The 20,910-nt window shown below is 42.7% G+C and overlaps 1 protein-coding gene across 50 annotated transcripts in view; it reads left to right on the forward strand.

Annotated features, from left to right (window-relative positions):
* The window catches only part of NEB (nebulin), a 392,273-nt gene that overhangs the window by 152,013 nt on the left and 219,350 nt on the right, over positions 1-20,910 (forward strand). For all 50 annotated transcript variants that reach the window (XM_085645543.1, XM_085645542.1, XM_085645546.1 and 47 more), the window contains 7 exons: positions 5,499-5,603; positions 8,047-8,154; positions 9,244-9,555; positions 9,686-9,892; positions 11,375-11,479; positions 13,555-13,662; positions 19,461-19,772. In XM_085645543.1, coding sequence (XP_085501669.1) covers positions 5,499-5,603; positions 8,047-8,154; positions 9,244-9,555; positions 9,686-9,892; positions 11,375-11,479; positions 13,555-13,662; positions 19,461-19,772 — 1,257 coding nt within the window. The remainder of the gene's footprint in view (positions 1-5,498; positions 5,604-8,046; positions 8,155-9,243; positions 9,556-9,685; positions 9,893-11,374; positions 11,480-13,554; positions 13,663-19,460; positions 19,773-20,910) is intronic.

Here is a 20,910-nt window from a genome sequence, read left to right on the forward strand (position 1 = left end):
GTTTTTGAAACGTATTTCGCCAGACATTGTGTTCCTGCAGGAAACACACCTCATAGGGAACTCTTTCCATGCCATGAACAGACGAGGGTATCGCCTTCTGGCCCATTCTGGTTTCACCTCTGGCTCGAGGGGAGTGGGCATTTTGGTCAGGACCTCTCTCCCGTTGGTGGTTGATGAGGTGATCCACGACGACAGAGGGCGCTACACTGCGCTGGTGGGGAGGTGGGAGGGTAGGTTGATTACGCTGGTCACGGTCTACGTGCCGCCAGGCCTGCAGACGGCCACCTATGCTGATTTGGGATGCCTGCTGCTTGGGCTTCCGGGGGGGATGGTGGTCCTGGGGGGGGATTTTAACGCTGTGGTTTCCGGAGTTGAGGATCGATACCCCCCTAGGGACCTCCCTCGGGCCCAGAACTGGCTGGGGGGCTTTCTGGATACCCTGGGACTGATAGATTGCTGGCGGTTGAAACACCCTGGACAGGCGCAGTATACCTTCCATTCTGGGGCCCATGGTAGTCTTTCGAGGCTTGACTATATGCTAGTTCCTGCGGCCCAAGCTGGGATGATCGGGGAGGTGCGACACTTGGCACGCGGCATATCAGATCACTCCCCCCTCTTGTTACACCTAGATATCGCCCTGGGGGCGGAGGGGAGGGTGGCGCCGATCAACCCCTGGTACCTACGGAACCCCATGATTCGTGCAGACCTGGTTAAGTCTCTGGAACACTACTTTAATGACAACGTGGGGTCGGTGTCTTCCGCCATCTCCCTTTGGGAGGCCTTCAAGACGGTGCTCAGGGGACAGGCCCTATCTCTCATTTCCTCCACCAAAAAATGCGCTGCGCAGGAGGTTGTTCGGCTAGAAAATGAGATCACTGAGTTGGAGAGTGAGTTGGAGCAAGGTGTAACGGATGACAGATTGCATGTATTGGAGCTCAAGCAGGCCGACTATAAGGCGCTGGTTTTTGAATCTGCTAGGAGTATGAGCAGGGAGCAACAGGGGCGTTTGTATGATATGGGTGATAAGGCCGGGAAATTGATTGCTTGGTTGGATAAGAAGGAGAGAGCGAGTCGAGTGGTACCGGAGGTTGAGAGGGTGGACGGTGTGCGTGTGACGGACCCCGGTGATATAGTTGATTGCTTTGCGGAGTATTTTCACGGGGTCTACTCTCCGGTCTCAGAACGCTCGGAGGAAGACTCTCGCCTGCTGCTTCGAGACATGACTCTGCCTTCCCTATCCGATGAGGATAAAGTATTGATGGATGCGGCCCTGTCGCCAGATGAGATTGCTTTGGCCATTCGCTCTATTGCATCGGGTAGGGCCATGGGTCCTAACGGACTTCCCATCGAATTATACAAGTTGCGCCCAGATGTTATTGCGCCTTATCTCAGGGACATGTTCCTTGAGGCTAGGGCGGCGGGCTCCCTCCCCTCTGACCAACGTCTTGCTACTATTGTTGTTATCCATAAGGAGGGGAAGCCGCGGGATCGATGTGCTTCTTACAGGCCCATCTCCTTGTTAAACGCGGAGCCCAAAATCCTCGCCAAGGTACTGGCTAATCGTCTGATCCGGGTTGTGGGCGACCTGATTCATCAGGATCAATCCGGCTTTATACCCCATCGCAATACCGCTTTGAACCTGCGGCGATTGCATGGCGTCCTTGCTCGCGCGCCATTCATTCGTGAGCCGGCCATCTTGGCGTCCTTGGACGCTACCATGGCGTTTGATACCTTGGAATGGCCATACATCTGGGCAGCATTGGCGAAGTTTGGTTTTGGCCCGGGGTTTATCGGTTGGGTGAAATTGCTCTATGACAATCCACTGGCACAGGTAGTGGTCAACGGACGGGTATCGGCTCCCTTTGTCTTGGGCAGGGGCACCCGACAGGGTTGTCCGCTGTCGCCTCTCCTCTTTGCGCTTTGTTTGGAGCCCCTTGCGGAGTGGTTGCGGTGGGAACCCTCGATGCATGGCCTTAGATGGACGCCGGAATACGAGGACCGGGTCTCCCTATACGCAGACGATATCCTTTTGTATCTTGCATCACCGCGCAAATCGCTCATTGTGTTGGTGGATGTTTTGAGCTCCTTTGGTCGCAACTCCGGATTGGTCATTAACTGGGCTAAGTCCTGTGTATACGTTCTTTCCGGGGAGGCCCCCCCCCTCCCGCGGGGGTGCCCTATCCAGATTGCGACGTCGGGATTCACCTATTTGGGAATTTTTATAACACTGGACCCGGTGGCCCGCTACGAACGGAATCTTCTCCCCCCCTCCAGCGCCTAAGGGCGGATGTGGCGGGTTGGCGGCAGCTGCCGCTCTCGCCACTTGGCCGGGCAGCTCTGTTCAAAATGATGTCGCTGCCACGCTTTTTGTACGCCCTACAGAACACCATGGACGTAGTACCGGCCCGTTATTTTCGGGAGGTGGAGTGTCTCCAGCGTCGTTTGTTTTGGGATGGGCGGCCGCGGATTGCTCTTGCCAAACTAACCCTACCGTGGTATGATGGGGGGGGTCGCCCTCCCTGACATGAAGCGATACTACTGGGCCTCCCAGTTGGCTGCCGTCAATCACGGGATGTATGGCCCTGCTTTGAACCCGGCTTTTGAGATGGACAAATTGCTATTGCCGGGCGGAGACTATAATCGAGCACTATACTCGGGGTCCCTCGATGCGCGGTTGACAGGTGTGGCATGCAGCAAATGCGGCGATGGGGTGGAGGGATCGCTTGACTCGGGCTACGCCATTGTATGCATCCCAGCGTTTGGGCTATCTGTATACTACGAAAGGCTTTGAGAAGTGGGATACGATTGGTATCAGCACGGTAGGGGATCTCTGGACGAAAGGGAAATTTAAGACGTTCGACATGCTGAAAACTGAATATCAGTTGAATGATAGGGAATACTATCGGTATGCTCAGGTTCATCATGCCTTGTGCTCCGTGTTTTCGGACGTGGCGGCTATTCCGGAGCATTCCCCGTTGGAGGACAGGGTCTTGGATGGCTATGTGCCGGATAGCACCATTTCGCTGATTTACAAGAAGCTTAATAATGATCGGATGGGTTTGCTGGCTTCATTGCGGGAGACATGGATTGCCGACGGTTTAGAACTGGACGACGAGGATTGGGTGTCAGCGGTGGCCTCCCCGAAAGAGGTGGCTATCCCGGCCCGATTGCGGTTCGTCCAGCTTAAAATACTCCATAGAGTGTACGTCACGGGGCCTGGTTTGATGCGTATGGGATATTCGGTGGATGGTTTGTGTAAGCGAGGCTGTGGACTACTGGGGAGTTTCCTCCATATCCTGTGGGAGTGTCCGGAGGTGACTCGGTTTTGGTGCAGAGTGCATGCGGTGTTAGAAGAAGTCACGCATGTTGCCTTGTTGCCGGAGGCACGACGATGTCTGTTGAATGTCTGGGAGCCGACTGATTACAATGCGACGCAGACGCAGTGGGTGACTCTGGGCTATATGGTAGCGAAGCGTGACATTGCACAATTGTGGGGCTCCCAGAGGTCACCCATGGTCACCGAGTGGAAAGAACACATGGACTGGTGTATGTTCAGAGAGAAAACGGTGTATGTGGCGAGAGGCAAGCCTGGCAAGTGGATTAAGGTGTGGGGTCCCTGGAACTCCTATCGCGGAGGTATATGTGCCCCGCCTCAGACGCGTGAGATAGATGCCGCTCTGTCTCCCTAGCCCGCGCATTCCTGTATGCTCCTGCGACATGCAAATTTGGTTTCTTCGGCCTTGCCCCCATCCCCCTCTGTCTACCCGGGTTGGTTTACTCCCTCGATACGAGGGGCACATGCTACTGCTATTAATTTCCTCTGCCTTGTGTGTTTGCTGTTTTTCGTTCCTTAAAAATATGAAACCTTTGTTTGTTTATGGACTGCGACTGCGGCCGACTGCGATGATTAACTCTCCAGTGACCCCTTTTTGTTGCTTCATCGACGTGAATGTTCAGCTGTACCTAGGGTTACACTGCATTTTAGCGGCCGGCCTGTTGGTTGTAGGCCCATACTTGTATTTTTCTGAAATTGTAATAAAGGTTTTTCAAAAAAAAAAAAAAAAAAAATGCCATATGACATAATGCACTTTCAATACGGCGGGATGGATATCCATCACATCATGTTTATGACAGAGTACCCCATTTGCCAACCTAATAACAAACCTTAGAACATGCAGACTCAGATTTACTGGGTCCAGTTCTGATTGTGTGGTGGCCAATCCAGGGACAAATAGGCTTTCAGTTATCACATGTCGAAAATGGAAGTGGAAGGAGGTGAGTGATGGTTGTCGTGAGGTGGTGGTTTGGGAGGGTGTGTGGGCACAGCAGAGACTGAACTGCCAGAGAGGAGTCTTCAGTGGCCCGCACATTTAAGATGGGTGTCAGCAGGGGTTGTAGCTGAGGCCTGTTTGTGCTTGCAGGCAAAGGGCTATTTTACAAGACTGGATTTTCCAACCAGTAAAATTGGATCTGGTGTTGGACGGAGCGGTATATAATCTGGGCCTATGTGGATGTGAATGGCTATACTCTGACCACATGCTAAGGTTTCACCTTTTAGCAGGAACATTTATCTGCTTATTCTAAAATCATTTCATTTCAACTCACTTAAGAATGTAAAAGTAGCTTTGAAAACATGTTTAAAAAAAAATAACATAGCAAAACTGAATTTATGTAGAAATTTCAACATGATTAGGAAATATGCATTTCATTCCAAGAAATTACATTCATGCCTATTTGCATCCAATGTGTACCAAATGCCTGGAGCCTACACAATTGCAGCAGATAGTAATGGCATTTCTTTTCAGTGTAGTTTTAAAAGAAGCCTATTGCTGCTGTCAAGAAGTAAGCGTCTGTTGTGCACTCAACATGTTAAATGTGTAGATCACTCTGCTATTACTAGTATGCTCTGCTCATAAGGAAAGGATTGCCACTTCCAGAAAAGTAAGTGAGGGCTAAGGACAGTATATAAGCCTATGTTCATAGAGGAGTCCACAATGGGGTTACAGAATTGCCAAATGTATGGGGTCCATAAAAGCACATATATAAGTTACTGTATCACATCACCATAGCAACCCTCAGTGCTCTGTGATATGTGAAAGTGTTATTGATGAGATTAGGCAGGTTGAGAGGGGGAAGTCGGAGGTGGGGGCTGGCCTGCATGTCTATGAATACCACATTGCGGTATGGTGTAAATATCTAAAGATTCCAAAGAGTGGAGAAGAATAATGTTGCAGATATGTTTGAACTGTATATAATGCTGCGCTCTTTCACAACTGCAAATGGTTAAAAGATGATGTAATGATCCCTTTTAAGATCCCAAGCACGACCTTCAAACACAAGCATGGGAAAAACAAATGTTACCTTTCTGCTTTACCAGAATGTCTAATCACTGCGCCTACTCCAAGCACACCTGCCCCTCCCCAAATTCTTCTCTTGATTATAGTTAATACAGATATTTAGAGTTACTTAATATTTATTTCTAATTCTTTTCTTTCTAGCACCTTTACAAAGAGGCCTGGGAAAAAGACAAGACAAAGATCCATTTGATGCCAGACTTGCCTGAAATTCTGCTGGCGAAATCCAATGCGGCTAACGTTAGCGAGGTAAGAACATGAACCATGCGTGGCTTAGGGGCAAGTTCTGCCTTCAATGTTTAGTTATAAGAACCTAAGTAGGGGCACTTATCTAATGTAAAACATTATGACGTATGTATGACGTAACATGGAACCCACAGCCACCATCGTCATGTGAAATAGCTTATCAGGACTGACCACCGGCAGGAATGCTGGTGCCCTCTCCTTTCATTCCATTGATAGGCTGTTGATGAAATTTTAGGAAGGTTGAAGGTACCCCCCCCCCCTGTTTATTAGGAGACTGCAATGATGCCCTGCTAAAGTTGAAGGAGATGTTGCCTAACGGCAAGAGCTCCTGAATTTGGATATGGAGAACCAGGTTCGAGTCCAGTCGAAGGCTCACTATCCTGTGATTCTGCGCAAATCACAGTCTTCCATTGCATACAAAATATTAATAATTTTAAAAAATCTGGCCTTTTGTAATGTAATTTGATGCTCATGTAAAGTGCACTAAAGGCTTTGGGCCAAGTCCGTACTACATAAAACTGCAAATATATATATACATATATATATGGCCCCGAAGTAGCATTCGGTACACAGAACTGAAATCTCTGATCTGTTGGGGGGGCATTACATTCAATTTGCAACACACATCATTTCAAAGAGGGAATTCCAGCAAACATGGCAGCTATTAGGACTTGGGAAATTAAAATCCATGCATTCTTGAGAATTAATACCTTATCTGCATCTCAATCAATGTCCCATGTGACAGATATTTAGTTTGCTGATAATAATACAGGAATATTTCATTTTGAAATCGCAAAATGAATACTTTCTGCTGGACTTCCGCAAATGAAAAAGAAAAGAAGTTTAGTTTGTATGACCACCATCTTGAGTATTGTCTCCAGCCCTTTAGGTCAGACCATAGGAGAGTCCCCATAAAAGTAGAAGGCATATAGAGAACATGAGCCAAAGTTGTGAGAGCAGAACATCTCTCAATTAAATAAATATTAATCCAACAGCCACTCTGCACATATGGGTGGATACAAAAAACCCCTATGTGCATTTGTATGACAGAAAGTGGTGTGTATGGTAACAGTCTCCACTAACATGAAAAAGTCTTATTCTGTATGGAAGGAAAACATATGCCCATTTTAGGATGAAAAACATGGAGGAACCGATGTTTGTACAGGGCCTCATGTGACTGAAAACCACGCAAATGACAGTGCGAAAAACTTTGCACCACAGAGAGCCACCCCCTGTAATGTATGCAAAGGGGCTGTAATAGGGCAGAAGCCGTGCAAATACCCATAGAATTTCACACAAAGCCGGATCTACTCTAATAACTTGATCTGGCTTTCCATGACACCCTATCGCCAAATGACACCAGGTGCAAACAAGGGACAAGTGGAATGTTGTATGATATTCCTAAATGTAAGTGTTATCAGTCCGAAATAATCTTAATCTCTACCCCGGAATCCCTCAAACACATAGGATAGAATCAAGGGAGAATCAAGCCTAAATAAGTGAATTAGAATCACTAGCTCAAAGCCAATTTCATTCATATTGGAAAAAAGATGTAGAAAAGCGCATTCCTTGTCCATCAAAGATCATCACTAAAGGTTATGGTAAGAATAGAGATTAAATTAACATTTCATTTATGAGATGCAGCAAGGAAGTTTCTGTCCTTAGTATCCAACAAACATCATTAGCTACTGAAAAAGCATTTCTATCAAAGATGTTTCTACACAGGCACAGATATCATGAGTCAGTTGACTTATGCTTATAGAGTAATTCTGTCATCTTGGTAAACTTCCTATATAAATTAATTTAACTCGGTGCCATTTCATTTGGCATGTACACAAAACCCTGGCAACCCAATCTGGAAAGACATGTGATAGATTAACTGGCCTGTCAACATCTTTTCTAATTACACATGGAAGTGCTAGATACCAGTTGCAGTCACATCACCAACTAGAGCAGGCAAAGCTTTAAACTTCAAAGCTGGGCGTCAGCCAGTAAGAGCGTCACCGAGCACATGGTGTAAATTCCCTTGAGATTCCACCATGCTTAGAATGTGTAGTTTTGGCCCGAAGACTTAACTTAAACTTACAAACACCAACTATTTCCCAGTTAATTTCATAACAAGCATCCAAGCCAGAACAGCTGTATGTCCTTCACGTTTATGTCGGACTCATAGTTCCTTAAACATACCAGTATTATACAAGCATGGCACACAATAGAGTGCACACATAATCAAAGAATGCACAACAGTTTCTCAATAAAGAAAACATGGCTAGTTTACATAAAATGTGTACATTTGCACACCAGACTGCTCTTAGAGACAAAATAAAACACAATCTTTAACCCGCTGTAAAAGCAAATGGAAATAAATAACACACTTTTGCACCACCCATGAACAAAATGACTAATGCTGAAATTACCATGATTGGTGCTTCTTTTCTTTTCATAGAAAAAATACAGACGTGCAATGGAAGAGGATAAGAAGAAAGGATATGATCTCAGAGTGGACGCCATCGCCATCAAAGCTGCCAAAGCGTCTAGGGACATTGCAAGCGACGTGAGTAGTACATATAGAAAATGTGTGCATTCATTCCATAGACCAAGCACCATCATGCAATGGCAGGTATAGGCTCCTCGTTGACAGGCTACCTCCCTGCATCAAATTGCTATTCCATTAACTTGGTCCTTATCAGGGGGCATGTGATATTTGTGAATGACCATATGAAATAGCTATTTTCTGCTCCACTTTAAAGTTAATGCTTTTCTCGCTTTTTTAAGTGAGTGTGGAAGAACTGTAGCTTAAACAGCAGGAGGCAGAACAAATGTAAACCAAGGCAGCAAGAGTGGCTGAGCTAAGTTAAGAGGAAGGGAAGGGAACAAGGATTTGGAGATTAGGAGGAAGAAGCAGGGGGGTTGGATTATAGGTTTCATGAAGGGAGAGAGAAGAAGGTGATATACAGGAATTGCCATTGAGTTAAAGAGGAGGAGTACAGAAGGAAGAGCATTAGAGAGGAGTTAAAGTAAGACCCGAGAAAGTGGGATTAGGACCGAGGTGAGGAGCCAACAGTTATGTTGATGTCCTTTTGTCGTGTATACCACTAACATGTTCTTTCGGACACATTCACAAAGACACACAGAATGTATGAATAAACAAAAACAAGAGCAGGATTAAGTTACTACAGACATCTATTGGGTGTAAGCAGGAAAGCCTGTTGGTGTATACATCACAGTGAACTCCAGTGCTCTACCAAATCACATTCACAGTCAGGGTTTGCTCAATGAACATTCCCTTGTCTAGTCCTGCTGCATGCCTAAAGACTCTTTTTGGGTTCTAGCAGCACAGAGCGAATCCCTATCTTAGCCCCGCATTAGGAATGCAAATGCTTCTTTGTACTTGTTCCCATAAAGTTCTCCTGCTTAATTTATACTTAGATGATGCATCCATTGCTACATTTGAATGTAAATTGTTAAGCAGTGATCTTCTTGGACAGATTTCTCTTGGGGGCCATATAGATAAATTCATATCTTCTCATAGATGTAGCTTCACGCTTTCTGCATTCCAAACACTACTTGTCAATTAATATAATGCAAACTGATATGAATCGTAAATGATGATTTGCACTAAAATTGTTTCCATTTGCTTTAGTACAAGTACAAACACAGTTACGAAATGGACAAAGGCAAGATGGTCGGCTTCCGCAGTCTGCAAGATGATCCTAAGTTGGTTCACTTCATGCACGTTGCAAAGATGCAGTCTGATCGAGAGTACAGAAAAGACTATGAAAAAACCAAGACCAAGTACCACACACCAGTCACCATGTTCAGTGTCATCGCTGCCAAGGCAGCCCAGGCCGCCATCTCTAACACAAACTACAAGCAACTCATTCATAACTACTTCCTTCTGCCAGACTCGATGAACCTGCAACTTGCGAAGAACATGAGTCAAATTCAGAGCGATGTAAGATGATGCTGCCTTTGTGTGGCATCTTTCAGCTTCACTGTCACATTTGCCTAGAGACAGTGATTGCTTCCTTTCAGATGCGATGAGTTTGTAATAATGTTCTCTTTCCCCATCTGATTTTCGACAGAATGAATATAAAGTTGACTACAATTCATGGTACAAAGGCATCGGCTGGAGTCCATTGGGTTCACTCGATGTTGAGAAGTCAAGAAAAGCAAGTGAAATCTTGAGCGAAGCCAAGTACCGTCAGCACCCAAGCAAGTTCCACTTCACCAGCTTGATGGACGCCATACCCATGGAGCTCGCCAAGCAGAATGCACAAACTATGAACAGGGTAAGAGCAAATGATGATCTGAAAATATTTAAAAAACTCAGCAGTCACATTTTTTATTTATTTTCCAGTCATGGTATTTGATTTTCTCAACTATTTTGAATTTCTTACTTACAGGTAGCGTTAAACGACTGGTGTTTGGTCTTTAAAAGCAACTCAACACAAAAATTGATAACAATGTTATGGCCCATATAGTACGACTTATTTCCACAATATCTTCTTGAATGTCAATTGTGCAATATAAGCCTCAGTACATAGAAGATCTCAAGGAGGGTTGTATGAAAGAGGCACACTTGGCTAAACCACGCATGCCCGAACCATGAATGCGTCTTAACCAAGCATTCCTTTACCACGCATACATTTACCACAGAATTCAATGGTAAAGACATGAATGGTAAAGAAGTATGCTTGGCTAAGATCGTGACCCCCTCCCCACGCCTTAGCCCCCCCGCTCTGCGGTCCAAATGCCCCGACCCCCTCCAACCCCCATGCTGTCCCTAACCCTTAATATACACTACTTCGACCCCCTTCTACCTCCTGAGCTGTCCCTAAAACTACCCCACCCCCCTCCACTGCCCTTAGGCCTAAAACCCTAACCCCTATTTTAAATAACGACCCAACCCCCATACCCGTAGCCTTAAAAAAACTACCCTGCCCTCCCCTAAGTCCTAAAAACTACCCCGACTACCCATTCCCTTCCCCTGAGCCCTAAAACCCTGTCCCTTAACATAGACTACCCCGACCCCCTCCTACCCCTGTGCTGCCCCTAAAACTACCCCAGCCCCTTTCACTGCCCTTAGGCCTAATACCCTAACTAAAAAAAACTACTGGCCCTCCTCCAGCCCTGAAAACTGTCCCCTCCGCAGCCCTGATAGCGACCTGACCACCCCAGAGATGAAAATGACTCGACCCTCAAGCCCTGAAAATGACCCCGACCCCTACAGCTCTGAAAACGACCCCGACCCAGCCCTGAAAACGACAATCCTACCCTACTCGCGAACCCATTAAACTACCCACTTACCTCACCGCGTCCTCTCTTCCTGGAGACTCCCTGCTTTCTCCAAGCTGCAGCCAGAAGCTAGACCACACACTGCCTTAACCACGCATATGTGTGGTTAAGGGATATGAGTGGTTCAGGCAAGCGTGGTAGCAAATGCATAGTTAGAACACACATGGCTCTGCCCACGTTGTTCCAACTGTTTCTCCTCAAGGAGGCCTCTACTGAGTGATTTAGTGTGATAACATGACGAGTAATAACTACTTACCTCTTTCTAAATGCACCTATAGAAACCACTCATATTTCAAATCAGTAAGAAAGAAATAACGACTCCCAAATATATTTGGAATCCTCAAATGTATTCATAAGTTCTGCATCTTGTTTATTTTTACACACACACACATATATATTTATATATGTGTGTGTGAGGGATGGGTTTCAATACTTTGATTACATCAGTGTCTTATTTGATTGTCTTTTTTTGACAGCATTCATACACCAGTGCGTGGGAGAAGGATAAGACCTCAATTCATGTGATGCCAGATACCCCAGAAATTTTGCTGGCCAAGCAGAACAAGGTCACGTACAGTCAGGTAAGGCCTTTGGATGCCATTTGGAGGTGAGCTTGTGTTTGTGGCTCTTAATGTGGCATATAGTAGGCAAGGGATCAAGGCACAAATCCGATCATTTGTGTTGAGAATAATCAACAAGCTGGGGTCGTCTTTTCTAAAGGAAAAGAGTGACCTTTGAGAAGCCTCTCAAAATGTCTGAACTGACAAGCTTCCTAACAGCATGCCTTATATATTGAGGATGGCAACTATGGGTGGATTTTTGTTTCATGATTGGCCTTAGGCCAGAATTCAGCGAACATCCACAAACATATATGCTTGTAGACATTCACAACCACAAGTGCCTTGGCAGGAACCACCTCTGTTTTTCTGCGTAGTGTTGAGGAAGGAGTTGCACCACAGGGAAATTATGAATACATAAAAAAATAAAAATGTACTTTGGCATTACACACGTCTGTACATTGTCTGCAACCCTCCGGTGTCTTGGACGGGCAGTCATTTTCTCATCCGATGTGCCTACTATTAAGAAACAATCAAACCAGGAAAAAACTGTTTGGGTCCCAAAGTTCAGACTCTGAGACCTTGAGTAATGAGTGGTTTTGCAACTCTGGCAAACTACAATAAACTAAGCCAAACCCTAGGGATAAGGTTTTAGCGGTAAACAACATTTATCACAAATCTTTTTCCCCGCAGGGAATCACAACACGATCGTTGTAACGATCGCGTTGTGATTCCGCATACCATTACTTCGCAAGTCGGAACAACGACTTGCGGAGGGGGGGCTAGTTGTTGGATTTAAAATCCAACACCTTCCCTATTGTCTGCACAGACTGGAGTTGGAATAGTAAATTATATTATTCCAACATCCAGCACCTCCCTCCGCAAGTCGTTGTTCCGACTTGCGGAGTAATGGTATGCGGAATCACAACGCGGTCATTGTAACAACCTCGTTGTGCTTCCATGCTGGGAAAGAGACTGCGGGATAAAAACGGACATTCGGTTTTAGCATGCATTTTATTATAAAAAAGGGTAATGAATACATGAAGCACATTCAATAACATACCACATAAGGAATAGGGAGAAATCTAAAATAATTAAAAAGCCTGAACACGTTCCTATGCATTTGCTTTGCTTTGCATCGGTGAAGGTAGACCCACAAACCACTATGTCCAAGGCTTCGCTCTGAGATACATCAGGGACAAGCAGTGCCAAGGTAATATATCGCTGTGACTCAATTGCCCTTCTGACATTTCCACTCATCATGTGACTTTGCAGGTCTTTTCACTCATCACGCAAAACAAACCTTCTCGATCTTTCTCAAAAGTTATGGAGGTTGGTTACCAAGACTCACTCCAGCAAAAAAGCATGAACAGCATGTGAACATGCATATTGTGCACTGGTGAGGTATGAAGCTTGTGCAGTGATGGAACACATGGAAGCTATGTAAATGAAATGATGGCACGTTCCCACCTCCTGCCACTCCTTATCTAAGCTCTCTTAAAGGCACAGTAGCAAGCAACTCTGTGCAGCCCAGTCTTACTTTGCTGAGGAATTGTGCAAATCAGCTTCCTACAATACTGTTAGCTATTTGATGACCTAGCTGGCAAAGTAGATGTGTTCAGGGAAGGTACTATTCTGTTTTTAGGTGCCATGCTAAGTGTTCCTAAACACCAGTCTGCCACAGCCAGAATCCACATAAGAAAACAGAAGCACACATAAGAATCTATAACTTACATTTTCAAGCATTGTTAAGAAGATCTTTGGGAATCCCTGAAAAGTTGGACACTCACTTAAATGAAAGATGTACATCTACAGTGAGTAAATTACTGACTTTTCAGTAAAGATTTGTAAATTAGGTCAAGAATATCGTGTTTCCACTGCTTAAGTTGGTGTGTGTGACTTCATTCAAAAGTCCAATCCTCGCAGGTCCTATGCAGCCCTTCGCCCTCCAGAATTTGATAAATTGAGTAGCTATAAGTTGGCAAATATTAAATATGTTATTTACAGTGAAATTACAGCACAATACTACCATAGAGGGTGCCTTGTAAAAAACGTGATTATTACCTAACATGCTGTTTCTGTTCTGTTTCTTCTTTTAGTCACAGTACAAGCTTGGATGGCAAGAAGCTATAAAGAAAGGCTATGACCTTCGACCTGATGCCATTTCTATAACAGCTGCCAAAGCTTCCAGGGACATTGCTAGTGATGTAAGTAATATTTGTATTTGAATGAGTGGGTAACACAGTTTCTTACCACTTGTTCTCTGGAGAATAAGTATACAAAATACTATGGGCATATGTACAAGAAAATGGTGCAGCGCTGTGGCACATTTTGCTGCTCCCTACTGCGTCATTAAAAAAATGCAGGGATGCCCCGTATTTACAAGTATACGGCGCACCCCTGCCCTTTCCCTTGCGCTGGCACTAAAAATAGCTGCCTAGCACCAATGCAGGTGCCCTTCACCATAGTGCAAGGGTACTCACGTTGCAGGGATTATTGATTATGTGCAGGAAGGGACACTTTCCTTCACATAAACAATCCTTAATGGTGTTTTGCTCTTTCTATGTGTGCTGCAGCACACAGAAAAGTAAAAACAAGGAGAAATAAAAGTATTTCTCCTCATTTCATTCATCTAATGCCTGCTTTTGCATGTTGTTGGCACTGCCTCACATTTACAGATCATAGTAAATGTGGGGGAGTGTCAAAAAGCAATGGGTGTTGCGGAGGAAAGCCTACAGCAACACCCATTGCATGCCCCTTTCACGCAGATACCTGTATGAAAGGGTACCATATTTACAAAGTGGCGTTAAGACATGCAAATCGGCTTAATTTTTGCTTTGTAAATATGGTGCAGGGCATTGCGCCACCAAAACGTCTGGTGGCACAATCCCCTTTTACATATGCCCCTGTATGTCAAAATACTTTACCAGATTTTATTCTTTTTTTCCTCGTTTTTGCAACATTTTGTCTGTATGTTAAGTGTATACTTTGGTGATCCTCAAAAGCCTTGCTGCAAATTACAAACTTTCGAATCGTCCCTCAAATGCCCATCAAATCCAAGGATTGTGACATGTGCATGTGAATGTGCAAAAGGAAGCCATAAGACAGAAATCGAAATCTAATTATTGTATAGAGGGAAGAAGGTAAACTAGAGATTGCTTGAGCCTCCTCTGTTGTACTTGGAATCCAATTAAAATCATACAAAGCCAGCCTTTCACAAAAACAAATAAACCACTGCTAAGACTTGTGAATTATTTTTGTGTTGATACCATCATTATTTCTGGCTGACCTCAGCTTACATGAAACTATGGGATTTCATCCATCATGCTGTTTTTCTCCTCAATCCAAGCCTTAATCTTCTGCTACATTCTTGGTGCAATACAATAGTAGTACACATTCACACACAATACCAAGACACACTACTGGTAAATTACAGTATTTTTTAAACTATGCACAACACATGGAGTAGCTACTAATTGAAAAATCTGAAGACACATTGGGCATTGACAAGGGTAGAAGAGTGCAATGCAAGCTATGCTTTGTGGATTTCAAAAGCGGGTAGCTACCCTAAGGCTTCCCAGGACTAGATTAGTCATAGCGTGAGGTTGCACCAGTCTTATGGATGTATAACAAGTAACGCCAGGAAGGAGAGAGCCATGTTTTGAGCTGTTTTCTGAACAGAGTCCCCAGCAGCACTACAATACAATCATATAAAGGCACTGTGAACGAAAATGCTAGTTAATGAATATAGCACTTTCACTGTGACAACTTACACAGACGTGGGAAGGTCCAACTGAATATTGTTGCTACAAGCATGCTGTTGAAGATTTACTCACCATCACTGGAAATGACTAGCAACATTACGGGGTTGGTTGCCCAGATTCTAGTCTTGCTCATTATATTGATGTTTGTAAGTCTGCTTTAGCTAATAATCCTCCACTACACATACTTTCAAGCCCAAATATGACAGTTATAAATGGTTTACAGAAGAGCACCTGCAACATACCATTCTGTTGATGCCGCTGTAAAAAGGCATGGTTATGCAAAGATCCGCCTCAGGATAATTGTGCTTACATCCACCAAATGTGGAAATACACTCAGAATTTTCATTTAGCTAAGAAATCATCTTATGTGGGTAAATCAATTTTGTTCCATATTCTTCTAAAGCAATATTCGAAATATTAGACTCCGTAGCAAATCTTGGGGCTGTAAATAAACGTTTTTTACTTATTCGGAGCTGGTATAGTGTCTGGCAATTATTTCTAGGAAAACATTCAAAAATGAGAAGAGAACTTGATCAACAAATGTGTTCTAAGACTGAAACCATTGGAAAAATAGCCATCTCTCCTCAGTCCGCGCTCTTATGGAGTTTGTGCCATTGTCTATTCTTGAAGCAGTTAAGTTAATCAAATCTAGTAAACGCTTGGTTCTTTGGGCATTTGCTTGACATATAAGTCATGAAATAATTGCTGCTTTGCTCTAACTGACCATTAATTCTTCCTCCGACATGCTTATTGAAACAGAGGTAAGTATTTATTATTGAAGAATATTAGTTTGGCTTGATTGAATCCTTCTAATTTAAGGCCAACTAGCTAATGAGCTAGTGAAGAGGGAAGCCAATTGTCAACTTTAAACCTTTGGTGAAACTGTTGGCCTGTTGAATCATTGAAAACAGGGCTTCCATCCTGGACTAGGGCCCGATACAATAGTTACTTCAGTTGTAGGTGATTTGCAATCTATTGCAAAATCCTTATATTGTTAGATCTGCCAGTGGCTTACACTACCATCAACTATCAGTTTTTAATCTGCCACCTATTTCCCTTTGCATTTGGAGGGAACGCAGTTTATGGGGTCATTTGACTGTTAGATTAAACACAATCACATTTCTTATCCAAAGTCTACCCGGTTATTCCAAGTCTGAATGAGAAAGAGATTTTTTAAGATTAATATAATTAATATAGAAATCCTCCAAGTGGCATAGACGTTGGATGGCTAAGGCAGGTCTTTCTTCCAGGAAATATGTCCTACCCATTCCTGGGTATTCTGCTTGATTTCAAGCACAATCTTGATTCTCAAGACGCATCGGTGACAAAATGCTATTCCTTCTACCTTAGTTCTCTGTGTATAATGTTTCCCTTTCTGTTGGAGTGACACAGTACATGCTGTCATGCATTCCCACATGGAGTTTGGCAATTCATTCCATCTTGAAACCTCCCAAAAGTAAAAAGAATATCAGGCAACTTCAGACTGCTCAGAATGCTGCGCCTGCAGTATGCCGGGTCACTGAAAATTCAATTATATGACAGAGGCTTCCAAACCACTCTATTGATTGTCAGTCGACAAGAGAATTGTTTTTAAGTAGGCATGTTTTCTAGCTCCTAATAAGAACTGCCAAAGGTTCATCCCATGTAGATACTTAAGTTCGACATCACAACTTATTTTTCGGGTACCTCTATTCAGGTTAAAAGTTTGGGCCAGCCGATCTCTCAGAGTACAGGGTGCTATGCCATGGGATTCCATTCCCAGGAAATTTGGGCTTAACCTGCTGTGTTAAAATTCTGGAAATACACAAGGCCTTGCATTATCCACACATCCTCCTCTATTATTTCCCTCTGGTACGATGGTCAGCTTTCTGATAGTACCAAGAGACATTTTAGAGTGAACATTGAACTAAATTGACAAAATAGTTATCCATTAGGACATTTTTAGCTGCACATGATGGGCAGTTGCTCAGTACCAGTGAGCTTAGTCTGCAACCTTGGTATTTATGTTGATGCTGATTTATCTTTGAACAACCAGGGTTAGAATAGTCATGTTTTGGCCACTTTAAATGTTAAAAACTCTTCTTCTCTTTATTGACTCTAAACATCATGTAACAGTAGTGAAATCACTATTCAAGTCTAGACTGGATTATAGCAATACCGCTAATATTCCCATAGACCATACACAAACCTCAAAATGCGTTAATCGTGCAGATAACTCATTGGATTAACGTAGATTTTAAAGTAGATTTAGTGAAAGAATTGACCAATGCATGAAGGAATATAAGGGAAACTCAGATGGAGAAGGATGATGATGTAGAGTTGTTATCCCAGAATGCATACATACTAGGGCAGAAAAATAGTAATGGTTGGTGGAGGGAAGAGCAGCTCCATCAAGGAAAGAAGAAACTGCAATACCACCAGTAAGAAGGCTCAAAATCTATGAGTGAATGTGAAGTGGACAGAGAGAAGATATCAACTGTGTTTGGGTAAAGTAGAATCCGGATTGAAGAGGAGATTGAATAAAGAGCAGAAAAGGGAGAGGGGGTACTTCTCCGGAATAATACTGCAGATTCTTAATTTCAGCACCACAAGTGGACGTGGCAAGAGAACCATTGTAGATTGAATTGCTATTGTATAAAAGTAAGGCCTGTGAACAGAAGTATAGGAGAGATTAACATAAGTATAAGTCACATTGTTTCCCCTTGGGTTATACCCATAATTTGGGAAATTTAGATTGTCCATGTAACCAAGGTGGGAAGCAAAGTTTGCTGCATTTTACATTGTTTTGTGGCTTTTATGCAAAGTATACCAAACACTTCCTAATTCCCTATTTTAGAGTTAGTGCTTTGACGGATTTTAACGAGGCTTTCAGAACTTTACGGATGCTACGCACTGACGATGTAATCTCCAGAGTTAGCCATTTTCTCAAAATTGCTGTTCGTTCTCGCGCCTCAATGAACACGGCCTGATAGGTTGTTTACCATCTCGTACCATTCGCACATTGCACCTTTTGTATAATTGGTGTTTATATACCATAATGAGCCTGGCCTGACAGTTTGCATCACTATTTGCACATTGCATTTTTGTACAATGAGCATTCCCTTAGATGTGCTTTGATTAATAAGATCTGTTTTATCCTTGCTCATTGGGATGATTTTTATCTTTTATATATATTTAAATGGATGTATTTTATAGAGTTATCAATTTTATCTTTTTATTCTTTGATGTCGAACAAAATGGAAATGGCCTGTTAGATCCAGAAGTATTTGTACTATGTGTACATTGTTATTTGCACTTTTTTGGCGGTTTTGCACATATCTTAGTTATTATTGATGATGTAACTTTTATTGTGTATAGGGATGAATGCTGCAATTTGTATGTACTTTTATGGATGTTTTAAATATATCCGAATAAAGATCATTTGAATTGAATTGAATAAGTATAAGTCTGAAATCTGATAACTTTCATCATGAGGTAATAACATACAGAATAATAGGAGACCTGAAGAGAGATGTGAGAATAAGAAGTTCTTCACCCACACACATATGGATTGAAAACGATTAAATGCTCTGATCGTTGTTTACAGCCGCAAGCAAATTATATTATTAAAACAGTATGGTGCTGGAACATTGTGGTCAGAATATCGTCTGACATAAGTATCGTCCTAAATATCTTTTTGAAAAATATTGCCCCTTTGCCTTTGATAACAATACAAAAGGTTTAATCAATGGAACTCCATTTTTGTAAATGTTATTTAGGTCTCTGTGTACGTCAGATGATATTTCAGTCCACAGTATTCTGAATTACAATGACAAGACAATGCTGAGTACTTATGTCCTGACACTTAGCATTTCCACCAGACCAGGGCAGATTCAATGTGTGGTGGCATTTTTAGTGCATGTTGAGTAAACACCGTTTTGCCAGGTAGTATTCTGATTAGACACAACATCTTAATGATAATGTTATCTTGCAAACACTACTGCCTTCAAAGTATCGTATTATCTGCTACTTTGTGAACAGTAGATTCACAAATGTAATATGTTAAATTTTAAACAGAACAGACACCATTTATTTTAGTGCTCTTGCATGTCCCATGTGGCCATCAGGAAGCAAACACATGCCATGCTTTGTTTGTTGTAGCAGTGTTTTTGCTTTTTAATAATTTTATAAAACTGATTCTAGTAAAGCTAGTTCTAGTATTAACATACTAATTTCTGCTGCCATATGTTTTCTCACAATAGTACAAGTACAAAACAGCCTACCGCAAGCAACTAGGTCATCACGTGGGATTCCGAAGCCTCCAGGATGATCCTAAGTCTGTGTGGGCCATGCATGTGGCGAAGATCCAGAGCGATCGGGAGTACAAGAAAGACTTTGAGAAGACTAGGACCAATTTCAATATGCCTGTTGATATGCTGGACATCCTATTGGCTAAGAAATGCCAGGCCATAGTCAGTGACATTGACTACAAGCGCATTCTGCACAACTGGACATGTCTGCCAGATCAGACTGGGTTTGTTCAAGCCCGCAAAGTTTATGAAATACAGAGTGACGTAAGTTACATTTCTATTGGCTTTGAGTGAGTTTTGAAGGTTTATCGAATGTATATCAGAGTATTTTCAGTATATTCTGTGAATCAAAAGCATTTTAGCTGGTCCCTATATTTCTATATAATGTATTGCCACTAAATTGTATTAAGACACTCAGGCTGTCATTATGAGTTACGATGCTTTGGTGGGGCGTGGTGGCTGAGATCAAAACTACCTGCAGGTAGCTCCACAGCAAAGTATGCCCATTATGAGTTTTTGCCCCGAAATGGACAATAACTACTCATACCCAGGGTTACTGGGCTGTTTTTCACCATTTTGGAAAAAAATTAAATGCTGTCATATTCTGCCTGTTCCGAGCAGGCAGGAAGTGTCAGTGGGAGTGTGGGTTGACCAGGGCACGCTTGTGCCTGTCTGGGTACAGCATTGTCTGCTCCCCTTGCACTGGTCTGGGGAGAGGTAGGGGGGAGAGGGGGTGGGACTTGGAATTCTGCTAGATACAGCTCATGTCCTGAAGCGTTAGACACAGACCTTAGAGGTATAGTTGTACATTGGGTAAATCTAATTTGTAAATTATCTCCAAGACTCTGTAATCATTTTTTTACTTTGACCTATTTACCATTTCTCTGTGAAAATGTACTCTAAAGTGTAGACTTGTATGTCTGCAAACTCTGACACATGGGCTGGAGCCAAATTAATGAGTGTAAAGTTACTACTAGTATCAGGGCGGAGATCTCCCAACAGTGAAGTATATTGAAATGTTAAAAAGATTAGTAACCTATTAAAAAATAGTGAAAATGTTATAATGTTAAACATTAATGTAAATTAATTCTATATATTGATTTTATATATAGAACGTAATATAAAATGCTGCAAAACTATTAACATAAATATGAAGTAAATATTTGATTAATTCACAAAGATTACATTTAAGTAAAACATTTTTTTAAAGATTTATTTAAATAATTACGACCTGAAGTTAAACGTAAAAATGTTTTTAATTTGTAGAAAAAAGAACAACAGTTATGTATAGAATTGACTTAAAATAATAACTAATTTAAGGTTATTCAAATATTTTATAATTTTTTTGTTTGATCTTTTTATTGACATTTTATATTATTCATTACAGTAATATGTAATACAG

Source organism: Triturus cristatus, chromosome 3_1 (genome assembly GCF_964204655.1).
Source record: "Triturus cristatus chromosome 3_1, aTriCri1.1, whole genome shotgun sequence".
NCBI lineage: Eukaryota > Metazoa > Chordata > Amphibia > Caudata > Salamandridae > Triturus > Triturus cristatus.